Source organism: Ambystoma mexicanum, chromosome 1q, assembly GCF_040938575.1.
Source record: "Ambystoma mexicanum isolate Mex_15411 chromosome 1q, UKY_AmexF1_1, whole genome shotgun sequence".
Taxonomy (NCBI): domain Eukaryota; kingdom Metazoa; phylum Chordata; class Amphibia; order Caudata; family Ambystomatidae; genus Ambystoma; species Ambystoma mexicanum.
Window position 1 is genome coordinate 937,165,324 of NC_090922.1, and position 20,935 is coordinate 937,186,258.

The 20,935-nt window shown below is 50.1% G+C and overlaps 1 protein-coding gene across 3 annotated transcripts in view; it reads right to left on the bottom strand.

The window, feature by feature from the left end:
* Positions 1-1,145: 1,145 nt before the first annotated feature.
* Positions 1,146-20,935, bottom strand: part of SAMD13 (sterile alpha motif domain containing 13) — a 549,350-nt gene continuing 529,560 nt past the window's right edge. For all 3 annotated transcript variants that reach the window (XM_069641605.1, XM_069641603.1, XM_069641604.1), the window contains one exon: positions 1,146-2,084. In XM_069641605.1, the coding sequence (XP_069497706.1) occupies positions 1,941-2,084 (144 nt within the window). In that variant the 3' untranslated portion in view covers positions 1,146-1,940. The remainder of the gene's footprint in view (positions 2,085-20,935) is intronic.

Sequence of the window (20,935 nt, forward strand, 5' to 3'; positions counted from 1 at the left end):
GTGACGCATTGTGGGAGGTGGTTATAGCAGGAGGCAGTGGTGAGAGTCCGAAGGAGGAGGTTATATCAATAGGGGGTGATAAGAGTCTGGAGGGGAAGAGAACATCGGGAAGTGGTGGTGAAAAGTTGGAGGGTATATCAGAAGGTCGGGTCAGAGGAGATGGTGTCACTAAGAAGCAAGTGGTGGTGAAAACAGTAAGAGCAGGAAGGAACACGAAGGGCAAGTTGGCCTAAGGCAGGTGACAGGGATGGGAGGAGGTACAAGACCTAAACTTGGAGCTCAAAAAGGTGGGGAACCTAGAAGAAAATAGGACCAGAGGTGCAAGCCTGAAGGTGCCGAAGGAAGCTGGGGAGTAGACAGTGCTAGTGGAGACGCTGGACTCCAACTTCAAAACCCTGCAGAAGCTCATGTTATACCACTGTGGGTCAAGAGAGTTAGAGACGTTGGGCCTTATTCATGGACGCGTTTTATAATGGTGCAATCCCATAGGAAAACGTTCTGTGAATCAGGCCCTTGGTAACAACCCTAACTGCTGTGTTGATGTCATTTTGGTGCTGTAAAAATAAAGACTTTTAAATGCACTTCCAGATTTCAGTCATTTGTGCCTGCCATTCGGCGTCCTGTGTCAGGTAGCAGCCTTCCTAATGGGTTTGGTGATCTATCAGGCCTCCTGTTACTGACCCCTGTCTTGGGATGCGAGACCAGTGAGAGTAACCCGGGGATCCTCTGCATATCGCCCATGCCCATCAATCTCAATTTTGGCAGGTACCTGCCCCTCTTTGTCATCCTACTAGGGACTCTTTAAGATATGCAGGGGACTTTGTCACTAGACACAGAAGTAAAAACATGGACTTTACATGCGGTAACTCAAATCTGTATGAAGATTTGCATGGAAAAACAATAGAATCTACCAGAAAGGCTTGTCTGTAGAATATTTTAGTGAAAGTTAGCAGGGGTAGTATATTTAATTAAGTAAAATGAATCTGACGTTTATCTAAAATTAGTTTTTACTTTTCCTGACCGTGTGTAAATATTTTAAAACCAATGACTGAAACTTACAATGAAATGCAGAGATTCCTAGTGGGCAAGGACATATTTGATCCATGCAAACAAAGTATTGATCAAATGAAAGCCCTATCACGGGATGTTGCAAGCCAGCGGTTTATTCAAGTACTCTGCAAAACCCAACATGACATCAAAAAGCATTCACTAGAACACAAAGCGCTAGCAATAAAAAAGGGTTTGAAAAGTCAATTTTCAGAACACATTCACCATTTGTACACACAAGATATATACATATACAGCAATTTCAAAACCAAAAGCAGCCATCCTTAGATTGTCCTGCTCAATTCAGTATCCAAAATGGGACATGAGTTTTGGCCATCAGCAGTGCCTAGTGCTGACTTGTATAACGGCTTCTCAAGTCTCTTAAAACATTGCAGTTTAATAATACTTACTACAATCATATAAAATAGGAGCCTTGCCACAAGTGGTCCAATTCATCACACCACATATAAACAAAGTTAAATAATATATTAAATTTGCTCAGTAGAAACTTTAGCAAACCTTTACTGCTTTTGATATTTCTGGAAAAATTGCAAAAAGTGAAAAAGTATCATCGGATTCTAGGCTTTTAAATAAGCCACTCGCTAAAATCATCCAGTTTCTGCTAGGGAAGTCCCGACCTCATGCTTCCTTATTTAGATGTGATTTTCTTGTTGTGGTCGGAAGCTCAGAGTGGAAAATCATTAAGTTCAGAAACAATGTGAAAATGTCCCACAGATCAATCAAGAATGTTGCCTAATCTATCCAATAGGATATAAATGTCCATTTGGTTTCAATGAATTATCAATTGTCTTATGTTGTAACATTCCAACGTGTAGAAACCAAATTGTTTCTGTATCGTTGTTCGAGTTGCATGTCCTTGAAGTGTCTGTGTATTAGGAAGAATTATTTTTCAAATGTTCCGTCTGCATAGGTTTCACATGATATTCGTAGATTTTGAGAGCTGGGCCAAGTTTTAATGCAAGTCCAGTCAGTACATCATTTCTTGTCATAAGTAGTAGAGATTTGCCATCTATTTCCTACAAAAGATAAAGAAAAGGTTTCTTTCAATAAAAAGTTAAGTAGAACGCTTAAGTCCTTTTCTTGTTAAAGGTCCTCTTATAAACAGAATTGTTGCAATATTTCCTTTTAGGAATACGACCCTCTAATAAACATTTTGCAGACATCCACATCAAATAGCAAAAAACACATCTTTAGTCCTCATAATTTACACCTACATTTTTTAATTTTATTAATTTTATTCAAACCAAACAACAATACAAACCAAACATGCAGTGCATATATCGACAGTTCAATTGTTCACTACTTAATTTTGGTCACTGCTCCCCCATTCCACCCCCCTTTATGAGCCCATTTATTCCACATACTCTGTATCTGCCGCACGTGGCGGGGTCTCGCTTCCCGTGGATTCTGTTAGAACTTGTATTGTTCCAAACAATTCCGCTATTAATGATTTCCATGCCATCAGGGTTCCTGCCTCCTCCTCTCCCCCTGCATTGCTTGCCTCTTGCCATACCATTGTTTCTGCCTCCGCCCATTTCTGCAACTCTTTCCACCACACATCCACCCGTGGCCTGTGACATGTCTTCCATCCCATGGCAATCCTTCGTTTTGCAAGCACATATGCTAGATCCCTCAGTTTATCAACGTGCTTAAGTTTCTGTGATTTGGGGAACCCCCCCAGCAAGCATGCCCAGGCTGGAACTATGATGATCGTGACCCCCTTTTCCGCTAGTTTCTGTGCCACTTCACCCCAGAAACGCTCAATTACTGGGCATGACCAAAACATGTGCGTCATGTCAGCCTTTTCTTCGTCACATTTGGGACATGCCTGTCGTCCAGCATTTTCAAACCTGGATATCCTCAGAGGTGTCATGTATGCTCTGTGTGCTATATACAATTGTATCTGTTTTAGTCTCGCATTCCTTGACACCTTCTTGTGGTACCCTAGGGCACGTTCCCACATCCCATCCTCTATCGGGGCTCCTACTTCCACTTCCCAGTCTAGTCTCAAATGTGTCAAATCCTTCCCGACCTTAGACATCACCATCTCGTACAGTCTAGAAATCTCATGCCCCCCTTTCCGATATATCATATATTGCCTCTATGATAGCATCTGGTTCCTCTGCCAATACTGTTTCAGGCCATGTTTTCCGGATTCTCTGCACAATTCTGTGATATGTGATATACTGGCCCGTGTGTAACCCCGCTTCCTCCCCAAGCACTTCAAAATCCGTAATAGTCCCCTCTTGCCAGATGCGTTACCAGCCCCACCGATTCCCAGTGGTTCCCGATTATCATCCTCAGCTGCTCATCTTCCCCTGCCAATGCAACCAGTAGTACATGCGGGGAGCATGGGAATGGGTTCTCCATCATCCGGCATGCCCGGCGCCACATCTTCCACCCAAGCATCATCATCCTAGGGCGCACTCTCATTTCTGTCTTGGGCAGCCAGATCATCTCTTTTAAATGAAATGGGGCGCAATCATGTCCAAACAACTTAATTCAGGGGTCGCTTCACCTGAGAGCCATTTGGCCACATATTGCAGCTGGCTCGCCACATAATAAACCTCATAATTAGGCAGTTTTATCCCCCCTTTTTCATAAAAGTTCTGCAGCTTCCATAGCGCCACTCTGTTCCGGGTACCATGCCACAGGAAATCCCTACACATACTGTTCAGTTTAGCAAAAAACTTCTTGGGTATCATGTATGGAATATTCCCAAAATAATGCAGGAGCCTTGGTAGGACCACCATCTTCAGCATTGCACCTCGTCCCATCATTGCTAGGGGCAACTTCACCCAGAATTTCATACACTTCTCAATTTTCACAATAGCTACCTCAGTGTTGTGCCTATGTTCCTCTTCTACCGTGTGGTACACGTCTATCCCAAGGTACCGGAAAGAACTAACCGCCCATGGTATTTGTAACACCGGTAACCGTCTCATCGGGGTTCCCTTATAGCTGCCTAACAGAAAAATACTAGATTTTTGAGGATTCACTGCTATCCCAGACAGCCCTGCATATCTCTCCATCACCTCCAGGATGTACTGGAGATTTTCCTCCAGGTGCCTCAAGTACAGCAACAAATCATCCGCATATAAGGAGATCAAGTGTCGTTCCCCTCCCACCTCTATGCCTATCGTATCATATTGTTGTCTGAAGTATATTGCTAGGGGCTCCAGGGCTAGTATGTAAAGCATTGGGGACTATGGGCACCCCTGTCTGGTGCCTCTACTATGTTGCCATCTCTCGGATATCACTCATCCCGTTCTAACTCTGGCCAGCGGTTCACTAAATAACATCTTCGCCCACCTTATGTAACCGGGCCCCATTCCGTACCCCTCCAGGGCTGCCAGCAGCCACGGCCATTTCACTGAATCGAAAGCCTTAACCGCGTCCAAGGACACAATTGCCATTTCGCCTTCATTCTTACTTCCCCATTTGACAACCCGTTGGAGTCGCCTGTGATTATGAGTTATATTTCTATTCGGGACATAGCCCGTCTGGTCGGGGTGTATTAGTTTGCTAATAACTCTTCGCAATCTGTTTGCCAAGACAGCCGTCAATATCTTGCTGTCTTGGTTCAACATCGACAAAGGTCTGTAAGAGCCACAGCTATGCCCAGGCTTGTTGGGTTTGGGAAGTGGTATTATGATCGCTTCTCTGAGTGACTCCGGCAACCGTCCCACCTCAAACGCTTCATTTAACATTTCTAACATTGGGGGGAGCACTTTCTCTCTATATACTTTATAAAATTCACTTGGGAACCTGTCCGCCCCCGGGGTCTTACTAGTAGGCAGCTGCCTCACCACTTCTTCTAACTCCTCCAGAGTGATTGGTGCATCCAGCTCCTCTCTTTCCTCCACACTTATCATAGGCAGTCCTATGTCTTCTAATGTTTCCGTTATCTCCCCATGGCTACTTCCCTCCTTATCCCCATATAGCAACTTATAATAATCTGCAAACGCCTTGTTAACTCCCTCTTGGGTGACCGCTACACTACCATCTTCTCTCATTTACGTTCTGATCGTGGGTCTGGGAGTTTCGCTCTTGTATAACCATGCCAAGAGCCATCCTGTTTTATCCCCTCTCGCATGATGTCTCTCTATATATTTTCTGTAGTTGAGGTTGCAGAGTCTTTCCCAATGTTCCACACATTTCTGCTGTAGCTTAAGTACCAGCTCCATATCTTCACTTCCACCCTTTAATGCCTTTTCAAGTTCTCTTTCTGTTCCTTGTAGGTCAGCCAAAACCCTACCCTGCAGGCCTTTTGATTTTGCTATGGCAACCCCTCGCATCACTACCTTGAAAGCTTCCCATAATGTACCTGCCGAGTCAACGCTACCCGTATTCGTCTCGAAGTAGTTAGTAATCTCCTCCCTTAAGTCCTCTCTAAAAACGGGGTCCTTAAGGCGCCATGTCGGAATCCGTGCTCTCGGGGGGCAGAATTGCCACCTTAAATCCCCAGGGTCAATTACGTGTAGTTGTGATGTGCCGTATTCAGTGCTGGGCTCTCCTAGATTGTAGCACCAGGATGCGGTGCAGCAGGGGGTCCTCCCACTCACTATGCTTCACACGGCACTCTCTTGTGTCCGTGTGTATGTATCCGCCAGCCTCTCACTGCCTCATGCGGTCCATGACCTTAGTTGGTCTGCTGGGGATTTCGCCGCAGTGTTCGCAGCTCCCCACACCAGTCCCGGGAGCTCACCGCCTGCTCCCCGGGCTCGCATCTGATGAATGTTGAAGCGGCTGGCCTCTGCTCTGCAGGGTCGGCCGTTCCTCTCCGCGCTCGACCCTGCGTTCAATAGGCGCCGCTCCTCTGTTCCGCCCTGCGTGCTCTGTGCCCGAATGTTATCAGGTACACACCCCCGATGCACTTCTTCGGTGCGCAAATGTTCTCGGCTAGGTCGAGAGAGGACCCACGCTGTTAGCAGCCGCTAACAACAAGCAATGCTTTATTCCTTGTATTGCTTGTATTGCTCCTTTTATATGTGCAACTGTATCCATCTGCTGGAGTCAGTTATTCAATTGTAGAGACGCGCCCCTCGGGACCTCTTTGTTCGCAGCTGCCGCCGCCATTTTGATGTTCGTCTCGCGGCCGGTCCTGAGATACAATGTATCTCTATGGCTGTTGGCTGTTCCTCGGCATCGAGCGTGCAGTCAGCTCGCTCATTTTCTGCACGCTGCCTTCCCACGCCTCTTCATGTGTTCCATAGCTATTATGAGATGAAATAGCATGCGTATTTCGTCAGATCTGATCGCCAGATCTCAGAGCTCCCAGGAATCGCAGCCTATTCCATGGCTGCCCAAGCCACGCCCCCCATAATGTACTCCTACATAAGATGAAAATGCAGTTTGTGTCAACAGCTGTGAATTTCATTTTAAAAAAATTCCCACCCGTTAGAAACAGAATGAACAAAATGTTTACATACGTGTTAAGTGCCTGATACCAATGTGAGGTCCAAGACATGTAATGAATTATATAAAGGTGAAAATACATAAGAACGCCTAAACATTTTAGTCAAAACCCATAAGACTCATTACCCAAACACTAAAATGTACACTGATAAAAGAAAGAAATTCTTAGATGGTTAAAGGAAATGAGCAACCAGAGCAGTAGGTTTAGCGTCTCGCAAGAACTTATCAGTTCCTTCTTTCACATGGTAAGTCTTTTTTTGTATTTCATTTAGGGCAAGTAGCCTGCAGGCGCAGCAGAGGAGGAGTGGTAGGTAGGGGGAGAAGCAGAGAGGGGACACCGAGGTGAAAAATAGGGTGGAGTGGAGTAATCATCATGTTCTTTAGTTGTTGCAAATTAGTTTTCAGACGCATCACATATTGATTGATTATGAGTGGCAGCATTGATGGATCTGCAGTTGGAAATTTAAAGTGTTCTTAAAGAATTTTTGTTCTGATGTTTGGGTAGATTAATAACTGTGGGTTTTAAAAAATTCTGTTTCTAAGGCAGCCATGGTGAATTCTGCCATTCATTTCTTAGTTTGTAGAAATGGCTCGTATGTCTTTAGGTTTCAAGTCACCATGCTGATACAACCATAGCAGGACATCTTAAGAAATCTGTGATCATCTAAGAAGTTATGGATGTTATATATCAACTCAAAAATGGAGAGGAGACTGGGGTCCATTGCAAACTCTCTTAGGTTTGTAAGAGGTTCTCAGATATCTTATCCACTATAATCCAAATAATGAGGACTATTGCAATATATGGAAACTCATTGTGCCTTTTTGTCAAAGAGAAAATGTGTCAAACTTTCTGTCTGCATCAGTAAGCAGAATGAAACCTGGAGAACACTAGTACATTGGAAAGCTACCATGTCATGGGGAAAAATACAACACAACATAGAGGGAGGGTAGAAGGGGCTGGTGGCTGGTACAAATGGCAGGAAAAACAATGCACAGGGGAATGAGTGAATGATTAGGTGGGGCAAGGAGGATGCATGAAGGGTCTTGGGTTTCCATCATCCTAGAGAGGAAGCGGCATCAAAGCACAGAAGCACCTATGAGCAGATGGGACAGCCAAATGACTGAAAGAAAAAGAAACAGCAAAACGGAGCAAGCAAAATAAGCACTTAGAAAATTACAGGGCAAGAAAATGTCTAGCAAGCACCTTCATGTACCGGAAGGATTTATACGCAAGAGCTCTAGGAAAAGAATTACCAGGTTACTCACCGTAGTGACCACCTTACTCCTAGTCCATAGTCCCCTTTCCTCCATACTTATGGGACATCTCTCCGTCCTGTGGGACGGGACCGGAGCACTTTGTAAAAAGCATCCACATTTTTCCAAAAATGTGTCCTTTCTCTCTTTCTTGCAAGGGGCCCGGCACGCGGCCGTAACCCCGCCCACTTTGGCTCCGCCCCGCGCATCGCCCATCAGTCCTTTTCTATCGCCAGGTCAAAGACCCATTAGCAATAACAGAGGAACCTTATTAGAGGGGACGGCGAGCTGGAGTATGGAGGAAAGGGGACTAAGAGTAAGGTGGTCACTACGGTTAGTAACCTGGTAATACTCCTACGTCCCGTCCCCTTTCCTCCATACTTATGCGAGATTCCCAAGCACTCCTTACAGGAACTATGGGTGGATGGAAATACCCCTTACTGAAACAGGTTTTTCTGTACAGCCTGACCAAACTGAGCATCAACTCTCAAGCTCATGTTGAGACAATAATGCTTACAGAAAGCAGATGGGGAGGCCCAAGTAGCTGCCCTAGCAATGGACTCCCAGGGGACATATTTCTGAAAAGCAACCGCAGCTCCCTTACCCCGCACCAGGTGTGCATGAATACCCTTAGGAGGGTTCAGCCCTTGGACGGAGAAGGACTCTGTGATGCAGGCGGCGATCCACCTAGAAATAGTTGCCTTAGACGCCTGCCCTGGGGGTTACCGAAGGTCACAAAAATTTGAGAAGAACTCCTAAGCTCAGAAGTCCTGTCCAGGTAGAACTTAAGAGCTCTTCGGACATCAAGACAGTGTAGAACCCTCTCAGCCTCAGAGGCAGGGTTCGGAAAAAAGACCGGTAGGGAGATCGATTGATTCAGATGGAATTCGGTCACCACCTTCGGTAGAAAGGACAGGTTTGTCCGAAGGACTACCTTGTCCTTGTGGGAGACCAAGAAAGGATGCTCCACCGACAATGCCTGGAGCTCACTCACTCTCCTTGCCGACGTAATGGCGACCACATAGGACACCTTCCAAGACAAGTACTTGAGGTCCACCGTAGTCATTGGTTCAAAGGGTTTATGGCACAGCGCCGTCAGGACAACATTTAGGTCCCACGGCGGGTGCGCACTACGAACCGGAGGGTAGAGGCGTGTCAAACCTGCAAAATGCCTCTTAACCACTGGGTTACTCAGAGAATCCGAGCACTGGTCTGTAGAAAGATAAGTGGAAACCGCTGAAAGGTAAGTCCTGCATGACAGAACATGAACCCCTGACTCTGCTAGGAAGGACACGAAGGACAGCACCGTGTCAATCGTGGCCACCCTTGGATCCAACTTCTTCTCCAAACACCAATGACAGAACCTGAGCCATTTACTCTTGTACTGAGATCTGGTCGATGGTTTCCTGGCTGCCTGGATAATGCGCATGTTATCCGTAGACAAATTCAGATGCTCTAAAGACTTGAACTCAGGCACCATGCCGCCAAGATGAGCGATTGTGGGGAGGGGTGCCACATCTTCTGTTCCCCCTGGTGAAGAAGATCGGGAGTTACTGGTAACCTGATCGGCGGATACACCGACAGGTGTTGAAGTTCTGAGAACCAAAACCTGGCCGGCCACCACGGGGCTACGAGTAGAAAGGAACAGTTCACTGAGTTCTTCAACTTCCAGATCGCACGGTGAACTAGAGGCAGAGGCGGGAAGGCGTAAGCTCTCATGTTGTGCCATGGAATCTCGAGAGCATCCCCCAGAGAGGAGGCTCCCAGCCCCCCACTCTGGAGGCATACCGAGGAAGCTTCTTGTTCACCGCCGAAGCGAAGAGGTCCACCTCCGGTGTGCCCAAACGCAAGAAAATCCATGAGAGGACCTCTGCCTTCAATTCCCACTCGTAGCTGACCACCGTCCGCTGGCTGAGGGCGTCCGCTGTGACATTCAGCTGGCCCGGGATGTGCACTGCAAGCAGCCAGACACCATGAAGCACGGCCCACTCCCATATCTGGATGGACAGGTCCACGAGGGGGGGGGACTTTGTTTCCCCTTGCTTGTTGATGTAATACATCGACACCACGTTGTCCGTTCGTATGCGGACCACCTTGGTGACAATGAGCGGTCTGAACGCCCTGAGCGCTAGGAAGATCGCCAGGAGCTCCAAGTGATTTATGTGCAGGAGCTTGTCCTGAGGCGACCAGAGGTCCGAGACCTGAAGAAGATCGAACGTCGCACCCCACCCCAGAAGGGAGGAGTCCATCGTGACCGTCACTGTGGGGGCTGGGTCCTGAAACCCCACACCCCCCCGACAGGTTGCTGAGAGATGACCATCAATCCAGGTCCACTCTCATGGAATCCGGAATCATTATCCGCTTGGAATCCGGGTCCACAGCCTGACACCAGGAACTCCGAAGAGCCATCTGGGTCCGTCTCATCTTGAGACGAGCAAGAGGAAGAGCCAGTACACACGAGGCCATGAGGCCCAGAAGCCTCTGGAACCACCAGGCCGACATGCTCTCTGACTGCGCAAACATCTGACACGTGGCTAACAGATCCGCCATTCTGTCACCGGTCAGATACTCTGCAGTCGATAGTGTTCCAACGAAAACCCAGGAAAATCAGGTCCTGTGAGACTGTCATGGAGGATTACCGCCAGTTCACCGACAGCCCAAGATGGAACAGGAGCTGAAGGAGAGACTGGAGGTTGCCCGCTGCAGCCAGCAGGCAAGGGCTGCGTAAGAGCCAGTCGTCCTAATAAGGATACACATGGATACCCTGTAGACGAAGATAGGCCGCAATCACCGACATCTTCGTGAAGACACGCGGCGCCGAGCTGAGGCCAAAAGGAAGCACCCGAAACTGGAAGTGCGGAGATATCTCCTGTGTGGATTCCAAATCAGGATATGCATATATGCATCCTGAAGGTCCACAACGCTGATCCAATCGCCCATCTGTAAGGAGGAGCGTATCTGGCTGGGCGTGATCATCTTGAATTTCTCTTGGGGTAGGAAAAGATTGAACTGGGAAAGGCCTAGGATGGTGCGCAGGCCGGCCTGGTTGGGTTTGGGCACCGTAAACAGCCGGGAGTAGAAGCCCTCCCCTCGCTCCCCAAGGGGAACGGGATCCACAGCTCTGAGGTCCAGAAGTTTCTGAACTTTGGCCTTGAGGGAGGGTGAGCCCGACAGCTGAAAAGGAGGGTTCAGGGGTGGGGTAGGGGGTAAGGTAAGCGAAAGCCCGCTCGAGCGACTGACAAGACCCATCTGTCTTCTGTGATGGTCTGCCACGCCTCCCAATGAGACGCAATGCGTCCTCCCACCGAGGTCTCGTGCAAGCTTGGAAAACCCTTATTTGGTAGGCTTATCGGTGGCGATGCCACCTGAACCTGATGAGGAGGCTGAGGCGCGAGAGAAAAACTGTGTGCGCTGTTGTCTACGGCGGTTATTCCCCCCTGGAGTATCCACTTTGTGGGATTTTCGGTCGAGGAAGCCCCTAAAACCAGAGGAGGGTCGACTTTGTGACAACGGTCTCTGGGATTTGAAAGGAGCTTTGACCAGAATAGACAATGATTTAGCCGTCTGAGTGCTATCCTTGGTCTTGGTGAGCTCTACATCAGTAGAAGAATGAAAAAGCTCCTTACTATCAAATGGAAGATCCAACACCTTGTCTTGCACTTCCTTAGAAAATTTAGTGGCATGCAGCCACGCCTGCCGTGAGGTATCAACCCCCAGCATAAGGCCCCGAACCGAGGTGTCTACGTGATGAGCCGCAGCCTCCAGGAGATCCTGGGGCAAGACCCTGGCATCGGAAAGGCCTCCTTTGAAGTCCTCCAGCTTTTCAACCGGGATATGCTCCTCAAACTCCGACAGACCTTTCCACATCTGCATGTTAGCTCCCGCTAATATCAACTCAGCGCTGGCCTGCCTGAGCTGCAAGGCCGAGTTGGCAAACATTTTCCTCCCTAGGAAGTTAAGGAGCTTGTCCTCCTTTCCCAAGACCTGAGTAGACGTCGTGGAAGAAGATGCTGCAGGTCTGGATTGCAACGTGGCCGCAGCCACCACTGTGGAGGAGGGAGGCGGACAAGATGACAGGGCCACCTCTTCCGAGGAATGTAGCCTGTACCTCGCGTCAATATTTTTATTTACAAAAAGTACCGAGTGTGGCTTTTCCCAGACTCTTCGGACCTCGGCCAGAACATCCTTCTGCAGGAACAGGCCGGTACGCTCCAAGGGAGACAGAGTAAACGCCCCAGAAAGCACGCCCTCCTGCGGAGCAGGTGCCTCGGGCACCGGAACATCTAAGAAACTCATCATGTCCAGTACCCGGTCATGAAAGGCTCTGATAAGAGCGGGGAAGGTCCTCGTTGTCCTGATCGCCTTGAGGATCATCTGACGGGTCAGGATCCTGCTGAGCCGTGTCAGGCACTGCCTTGTCCACTGGGGACAATGGAGGCACAGGCGGAAGAGCTGGGGGAGGTACCACGGGCAAGGGAAGTGCCGGCGGAACCACCGGCGGAACCACCGGAGGAACGGGTGGAGCCGGAGGCGCAGGTGGACATATCTCCTTGAAAAGCCCTTTGAAATAATCCCTCATGGGGTCGGTGCGCATAAGCGCTTGACATTTACTGAAAAAGGCGTCCTCAGGAGATTGCTTCGGAACCAGAGGAGGCCTATCATGAGGTGGACAAATCCAGGGACGTAACGGGGAAGGGTGCCACACCGGCCCCTCCACCGATGTATCCACATAAATCAAAGGTGCCGCCGCTGCGGGCAACGAAACATTGTGCGGAAGAGGCATCCGGGCGTTCAATCATAAACCGGCCGGTAAGGATGCACACAAGGGACCTTAGGTTCACCCAAGGGACCGAGCCCTACACCAGAGGCTGATGGCGTAGTTGTAGGGGTAGCACCTAAAATGGCCGCCATGGTCATGGCGGGAACGGGCGCCATTTTGTCCTCATCTGAGGGGAACTGCGGCACGTGCGGAAGTGAGGCAGGGGTCCCCGTCGATGGATCAGGGGTCTTAATCTTAGCCTTAACATAAGGAACTTCGGCAGAGCTGGTACTATGAGGCCTGGAATGTTTTTGAGACATACCAACCGCCAACTGAGCCTTCGAAGGAAGGACCTCGGCACTGTCGGTAAAAGAAGAACTTTGCTTCTTTGCCCCCTCAACAGATCTGGTGTCACCACAAGAGCGGGAACGGTGAGCAACCGCTTTCACTGACAAGGCCTTGTCCAGCCTCTCAGAACTGTTGGTAGCTTTAGCCTCTGAACGAGGGACCTCGGACCCAGGCCCGGTAACAGCCTTATCTGCACGGGCCTCGAACATCCGTTCGGTAACAACAAGCCCAGCCAAGGCCTTGGGACGCACCCCGGTCTTGTTTTTGAGGGAAGCTGACAGAGAGGCCCCAGAGCGAGCTCCGGTACCCCACGATTCAGTAGAACTGGGTCTACAAACAGCGCCCACAGGAGGGGCCTCGGAGCATACTCCGGTGTTCACAGGCCCCTTAGGGAGACCCTCGGAGAAAACTCCGGTAGAATTATTAGACCCAACGGGCACCTCAGGGCGAACCCCGGTGACAGAGCGATCAACGTCCCCCCCAGACCGAGAGGAACCCGGAAAGGTATCCCCCGGCCGGAACGCTCTGAAAAGTAAAGAACTTAACGGGCGTTTTTTCTTCTCGTCGATGAACGCCTGAAAATGCGAAGGAGGAGTTTGTCGGAACACCTCCTCCCACCGCTCCAACCGACGTTGAAGTCCCCGGACCGAAAGGGAGTCACAGTAAAAACAGGAGTCCCAACGGTGTTCCAGACCCAAACACTCTAAACAAAGAGGATGGGGATCCGCCCTTGCGAAGCGACGGTGACACGATGAACAATCTGGAAAGTCTAACTTGAAAGTCATAGACAGACTAATAAACGAACGCTAGCGACAGCCAGAGAGGAAAAAAGGGAAGAAAATCTTCCGAGGATGCAAGAGTGTCCGGCCCCAATCGAGCGGAGAAAAGGACTGATGGGCGAGGCGCGGGGCGGAGCCAAGGTGGGCGCAAGAAAGAGAGGAAGGACACATTTTTGGAAAAGTTTGGATGCTTTTTACAAAGTGCTCCGGTCCCGTCCCACAGGACGGAGAGATGTCCCATAAGTATGGAGGAAAGGGGACGGAGGAGTAAAACCTGTTAAACGCTGAGCAAAAAGAAGAAAGTCAGTAAGAGGGTACAGATCCCCAAAATATATATCAAAGTCTTAGTTAGCAGCGGTTGTCTTAAGCCATTCGTTCACTCTGTGGAAAGTGCATGAAAACATGGCTTTTAAAAAAAAGAGACACATACCCTTAGGAAAGGACCAGAACTACTTTCACCTCTCTGGTCAGTTATAGCAGCTGCTAACAAATCTAGGCTTAATAGTCTCAATGTGGAGCCTCAAATCTCCCCGGTTTAGGGTTTCTTCCAATTAATATCTAACTTTTTTAGTTCAATCATTAAATTACATATGGGTGTGTGTGTGTGCGTGTGTGCGCGAGCGTGCGTGCGTGCGTGCGTCTTTTTTTCAACATCCAACTCTCCTTAAATGACAGCACTACAGTGCATACTTTCTTAGCTAAGGTAGCCCTAACTATCCCTATTTTTTTTTGGGGATAAAACATTTTTTATTATTATTTATAATCGACAAAACAATCATAAAAGAAAAACAACAGCAATTGAGGACCAGCTCGTCCAATCTCACATTAGCAGTGGTACTTGTATCACCAATTACCTAGGTCGTCTTCCGTGCCCCTCTGTGTGAGCATTCAGATTTACTTCACCAATAGTTTGTGCACATTAGGGCCCTCCCTCTTCCCATGTCCCCCATATTTTAGAGGCCTTGGTAGGGCAGCCTCTAGCATTGTAAATCCGGCGTTCGATCATAGCGCATGTGTCCATGTCCATTGCCCATTGTTCCAGCGTCGGGGATTCTGGAACTCCCCATTTCTGTGCTATGTTGCACTTCATTAGTGCCGCTGCTGTATACAGTAACAAACTCTCCCATTTATTGAGATCGCTCTCTCCTGGTGCACCCAGGATTAGGACCTTAGGGTCCAGTTCTATCGTGCGGGTGAATATCCTGGTCAGTTCTCAGCAGCAAGCGTCCCAGAAGTTGCAGATGCGGGGACATGACCACAGTATATGAAAGAAGGTTCCCTCCTCCTCCCCACATCTGAGACAGTTCGGGCTTGTTGCCCTCTTCCAGCCATGCAATGCAGTCCTAGGATAATACACTCTGTGTAAGATTTTGAGTTGTACCAGCCTAAGCCTAGAGGAGATGGCCACTTTGCGTGGGTGCATTAGTACCTGGATCCAGTCCTCAGGGTCAATTTCACCTACATCTTTTTCCCATTTGGCTTTTAAGCTGGTCAGCTCAGGAGTAGCAAAGGATGTAATAGCATTATGGAGGATGGAGGTGCATTTGGTGGGAATATACTCAGGTAATATATTGCGTTCCATTGGTGTGAAGTCCGGGATAGTGTCTCTTGCCTGTATGTGGGCTCTCAGGGCGTGGGTCATTTGCATGTAGTGGTACCGTTCGGTGTCTGGAAGGTGGAAGTCTGCGAATGGGGCTAGATTCCCGTCCTTTAAGACATCCTCCACTTTCATAATCCCAGGCCTCACCCAGCGCGGCCTTGGTTCAAGTTTCTCAATTTCCCTCAGATTGCTGTTTCGCCATAGGGGTTGTGCCGCCGTTATTTTGTTTTCCCATCCCACAAATACGTGTGCATGTCTCCAAATAGCGGTGATATGTGTCCTAGTGGTCAACGGGGGGGATCTCTGAGGGGGTTGATACAGTAAGTGTATTGGGTCTGTGTCGTACATGGCCCCCATGTCAGCCCTGATGTGGGGTAACTCCCGATCCCCGTGGAGCAAATCGTTGACCACCGCGAGGTGTGAGGCCCAGTAATAGGTCTGGAGTCGGGGCACTCCTATCCCACCCTCCCAGATCGACCTTTGGAGTGTGGTCAGTGCTATGCGTGTTTGGCCTCCTCCCCATAGGAGCTCCCTGAGGCGGGCCTCCACCTGACCGAATTCGGAGTTTGGAATCTGTAGCGGGGCATTCTGTAGGACGTAGAGAAATCTTGGAAGGGCCATCATTTTAAAAAGTGCGGCTCTACCCATGAGGGTCAGGGGGAGAAGCTTCCAGTGATGGGCGTCATTGATGAACCAATCAGTGATTGGTCGGAGATTGTGCACTGCATATCTGGTAAGGTCTGTTGTTATCCAAATCCCAAGGTACCGGAAGCCCTGTTGCTCCGTACGGTACGGGCAGTCCCGGGGGTTGGTCTGTTCTCCACCTTTCAAAGGTAAGAAAACAGATTTCTTCCAATTGAACCTCAACCCACTAAATTCCCTGTAGCAGACGAGTAGCTGAGTTACTGTGAGGCAGCTACGGGCTGGTTTTCCCAGATATACCAGGAGGTCATCTGCGTATAGGGAGATTCGGTCTTCATAACCCTCTGGCCATTTAAGTCCTGTCCAGGATGCACTCTGCGGAGCCATATGGCCAGTGGTTCAATTGCGAGGGTGAAGAGCAGAGGAGAGAGGGGGGATCCCTGTTGCATGCCCCTGCCCAGGTAAAAGGAACCAGAGGTCCACCTGTTCACCCTGACCTCTGTCTGGATATTTGTATAGAACAGCTTCACCCATCTTAGAAATTCCTCGCCAAACCCCATGCATCTCATGATCTCCCAAAGGCTATCCCATCAGACCGAATCGAAGGCCTTTTCAAAATCGATTGCGAGAAGGGCAAGTGGATTGTTAATAATGAGAGCCCGTTCTAGTGCCAGGTGGAGAAGGCGCAAGTTCATTCGGGTTGATTTGTGTGGCATGAAGCCACAATGGTCCAGGTGTATTAAAGTGTCAGCAATCGGTTGTAGCCTGTTGGCTAGGAGCTTGGCCAGGACCTTAGCTTCGCCGTTGATGAACGAGATCGGCCTGTAAGAGGCACAATCCTCCTGGCGTTTGTAGGGTTTGGGGATAACCACGATAGTGGCTTTACATAGGTCTGGCGGGAGGGTACCTTGTTTACGGGCGCCCAGTAGCATTTTATGGAGGGCGGCCGTTATATTGTTCCCGCCCAGTTTCTGCCAGGTTTCGACCGGGAACCCAGTGGGGCCCAGCGTTGTCCCTGTCTGCAATTGTGCCAACGCTTCAGCTACTTCGGCCTCCGAGAGGTGACAGTCCAGAGTCGCCCTCTGTTGTGCAGACAGAGTTGGAAGTGTTATAGCATTTAGGAGGGTTGGATCCATTGCTGAGGTTGGGTCCTGATATAGTGTTGCATAGAATTGGGCAAAAGCCTCCGCTATGTTGGCGTCCGACTGGCACCTTTCACCCTCTGGGGTGATGATCTCCCGGACACAGCGTTGTCCCTCATCTCTCTTCTCCAACCAAGCTAACATTTTGCCGGCTTTGTCTCCAAGCTCATAAATTCTTGCTCTGGAGTCCCAGTGGGCTTGTTTGGCGTTGTCTAGCATTAAGTTTCGGAGACTCTCAGGGTCTCGTTTAAGGGACAATTGGGTCTGAGAATTTGGGTCAAGGATGTGTTCGTTCTCCCTTTGGGTCAGCTCCCTCTCCGCTTCTGTTATTTCCTTTTGGTGCACCACGCAGCACCGCCTTATAGGCCTCCCATATCACCACCTGGTCGTTTTCCCCAGTGTTGTTGAACTCGAAGTACTCTAAGTGGAGACTTCAGCAAGGTGGTCCACGAGCTCGGGGAAGCCCAGGTAGTAACTATTCAGTCTCCACTTTTTAGGGGGGAAACACCCTGTAACCGCAGTGCCACCAGCAGGGGTAAGTGGTCCGAGAAACCCCGGGGGGATTAGGTCTGCTGATGTTACCCTGAAAAGGTCTGCGTGCGGCAGGAAGAGGTAGTCGATCCTAGAGAGGGAGCCGTGGGTCTCCGGATGTAATTCCCGCCACTCGTCACAGAGACCCAACGCGGATGCAAAGTTAAACAACTTCGTGGGGGTATTCGGGTTACGTTGTCTAAGATGGGTATGATCAGTGGCGTTGCACATGACATCGTTAAAGTCTCCCCCCAGAAACGATTTATCAGGTTGATGTTTGCCTATGGGGGTAGTCAATTCATCTAGTAGTTCCTGCCCCGCCCAGTTTCTGCCAGGTTTCGACCGGGAACCCGGTGGGGCCCAGCGTTTTCCCTGTCTGCAATTGTGCCAACGCTTCGGCTACTTCGGCCTCCGAGAGGTGACAGTCCAGAGTCGCCCTCTGTTGTGCAGACAGAGTTGGAAGTGTTATAGCATTTAGGAGGGTTGGATCCATTGCTGAGGTTGGGGCCTGATATAGTGTTGCATAGAATTGGGCAAAAGCCTCCGCTATGTTGGCGTCCGACTGGCACCTTTCACCTCTCGTCCAGGTGGGGAGTATATTGAGACAAAAGTCACTTTCTCGCCCCATAGCATTCCTAGGGTCAGCACGTAGCGACCACAAGAGCAAAGGGGATACGCTTATGTACGAGAATGAAAGTGCCCTTGGATCCCATTGTGTATCCCGCATGAAAGGTGGACCTGTAGTTGGTACGCTGGAAGAGGGTGCAGTGTGATCCCGCTAGGTGTGTTTCTGATAGCAGAGCCACGTCAGGGTTGTGTCTACTAAGCAATTGCTTGATCAGGCGTCTTTTAATCGCGGTGCCCATCCCGTTTACGTTCCAGGTGAGTACTTTGAGGGACTTGGGCCGTTCAGTCAACACCGACTGGGATTGTACGGATGCCATCTGGCAAGCTTGTTAGAGGGTTGGGCGGGTGTTTTGCGGGGACAAAATCCCTGTGTGTGGTAGTGTGCTGTGGCACGTGCCTTAACTGGTGATTAGATTGCTGTCTGGAAGTGCTGTGGCCTCGATTGACCAAGAACCATAACCACCCCTGGAACCTGCATCCTACATTGCTGCTGGGGTAACAAAGAACTCTTCCCTTCCCTCCTCCTCCCATTACTCCACCCCAACACGAAGTACCTGTCGCCCCAACATCGCTGACAGCGTAACCTGTTCCCTAATAAGATAAATTAAAGAAGTTGCTGGGAGGGGCGTTCTGCCTTCTCCCCAGGTACGAGAGCGATATGCCCCCGCTTGCCGCATTGTGTTAGTGTGAAACGCCTTATGTGACTTACTGTGACATAATTCTGCACAGTCCATGGTTCAGTTTCGTACCTGCCGGTAGGGTCTAGATCTCTGGTGGGGAACAAACCAGGGGTCAGTCCCCATCGTCCGCTGGGTGGTCCGGTTGAAGTGGTTGGTCTGGCATTTGATGCTGGTCCGCTGGTGGTCCAGGGTTTCTGCTCTTGTTACCTCGAGGTGTCGACCAGTCCCCTTCTATGTGCTGCTCTGCCCATCGCCAAGCCTCTTTAGGGTCGCTAAAGTGGACCGTTGTGCCTTTATGGTATATCTTCAACTGGGCAGGGAAAAGCAGGCCATACTTGACTCCTAGCACTTAAAGTTGTTTTTTAAGCTTTTCAAAGGATTCCCTCGTCCTCTGCACCTCCTTCGTGTAGTCTGGGAAGAATGCTATCCTAGAGCCATTGAAGGTGATCGTGTCTTTGGTTCGTGCAAGGTGTAAGAGTGCATCTCGATCACAGTAGTTTAACAGCTTCGCTATCACCGTTTGCGGGGGAGCACCGGGCGTTGGTCTGCCTGTGGGCATTCGGTGTGCCCTTACTATAGAAACATTTTTTGAAAAGGATTGCTGGTCGAACAGGCCCGTTAGCCACTGCTCCAGGAAAAGTTCCATACACGGTCCTTCGGCTTTCCCGGGAATACCGAGAATTTGAATATTATTCCGCCTGGATCTTCCCTCTCCCTCCTCGACCCTGGCCTCCAGGATCTTGAGCTTGGCTGAGACTCCTTTGAGTTGTTGTTGCACACTGTGTAGTCCATCTTCCGTGTTGGAGATACGCTGTTCCGCCTCTCAAGTTCGCGCTGACAGCTTTTGCAGGTCGTGTCGTGGAAGGATACATCCAAGCTTATTCCGTCCATCTTTTGCTCCATTGATGAGCGGGAATCCGCTATGGCTTCCATGACATCTCTTAAGGAGAGCGCGGGTACAGCGTCTGTGTCTTCAGAAGGCAGCAGTTGGGGTTCGGGGGATTGCGATGGGGGAACCGTATACTGGTCAATCCGGTTCTGCATGGTGGGCCTCCTGGTTTTGTCCTTCCCCATACTTGCTTCCACACCCTGCAGGCGCGCTCTTGTTTCTAGAGGTCTGTCCCGCTGCTCGAAGGGTTTGTTGCACAGACTTGTTACACTGGTCAATCTCCACTTGTTAGCCCTATGTCGGTTCGAGGGGGCACCTCACTCCGGGGAGGGGGGGGGAAGAATGCAAGTTGGCACTTCCTTTATTGCTGGACACCGGTCAGTGGTGGACTTTGGTGATTAACTCGTTTTTGCAGCTGTGGTGTTCGATCTACGTGCTTGATCAGCTGCCCAGGGGGGCCACCGATCTCAGTTGGGTTGTGTGTGTTGCTGAATCACTTCGTTTTCCCCCCTGGAAGCCTGGTGTTTATTATAATGACTGCAGGGGATTTAAGATCTCTGCCCCCAGCAACCAGCCCACGAACGGCGGCGGGTACACTTATCGCTTCCTGCTTGTAGCCGCGGTGTCCGGCCGGTCCCCCGCCCCTCCCGGACACTCGAGTCGGTATTTGCTATGTCCGACGGTCGTTGTTCCCTCGGTGGGTTATAAGCTTTGTTAGGCCCCTATTCGCCCCTCATTCTCCAGTGTTCTCCAGGATGTCCTGATGGGGGAGTGGGGGGTCGTAGTACTGGAGTGACCTCCCTTATGCCTGTTGCGCCCCACATCTTCCCAGGTAGCCAGGGGCCCTGGTTGATCACCAGGAGGTCGCCGCTCCCTTGGGAGAGTTGCGTATCAGCAGCCGCAGCACCACAGGTCGACCGCGCAGCAGATCCGGTAGGTTGAAGTCGGGTTAAGTCCCCACGCCTCCCTCTCGCTGCTGTGCCCTCCGGTATGGGGAAGCCTGACTCTGCCTGAGGAGCTTCCCGGACGGGAGAGCTGACGAGGTGTGCCTCGTGCGCAAGGAGGTTGAGGCGCAGGCACTCACCGGTGGGGCAGTCTCCGCTGTTTTCAGGCCGCTGCAGCGTTGCTTGGGAAGTCTTTTCTGCCTTTCTGCACTCAGGTGGGCGGCTCGGGTCTTCGACGCCGCCGGTCAGGGATC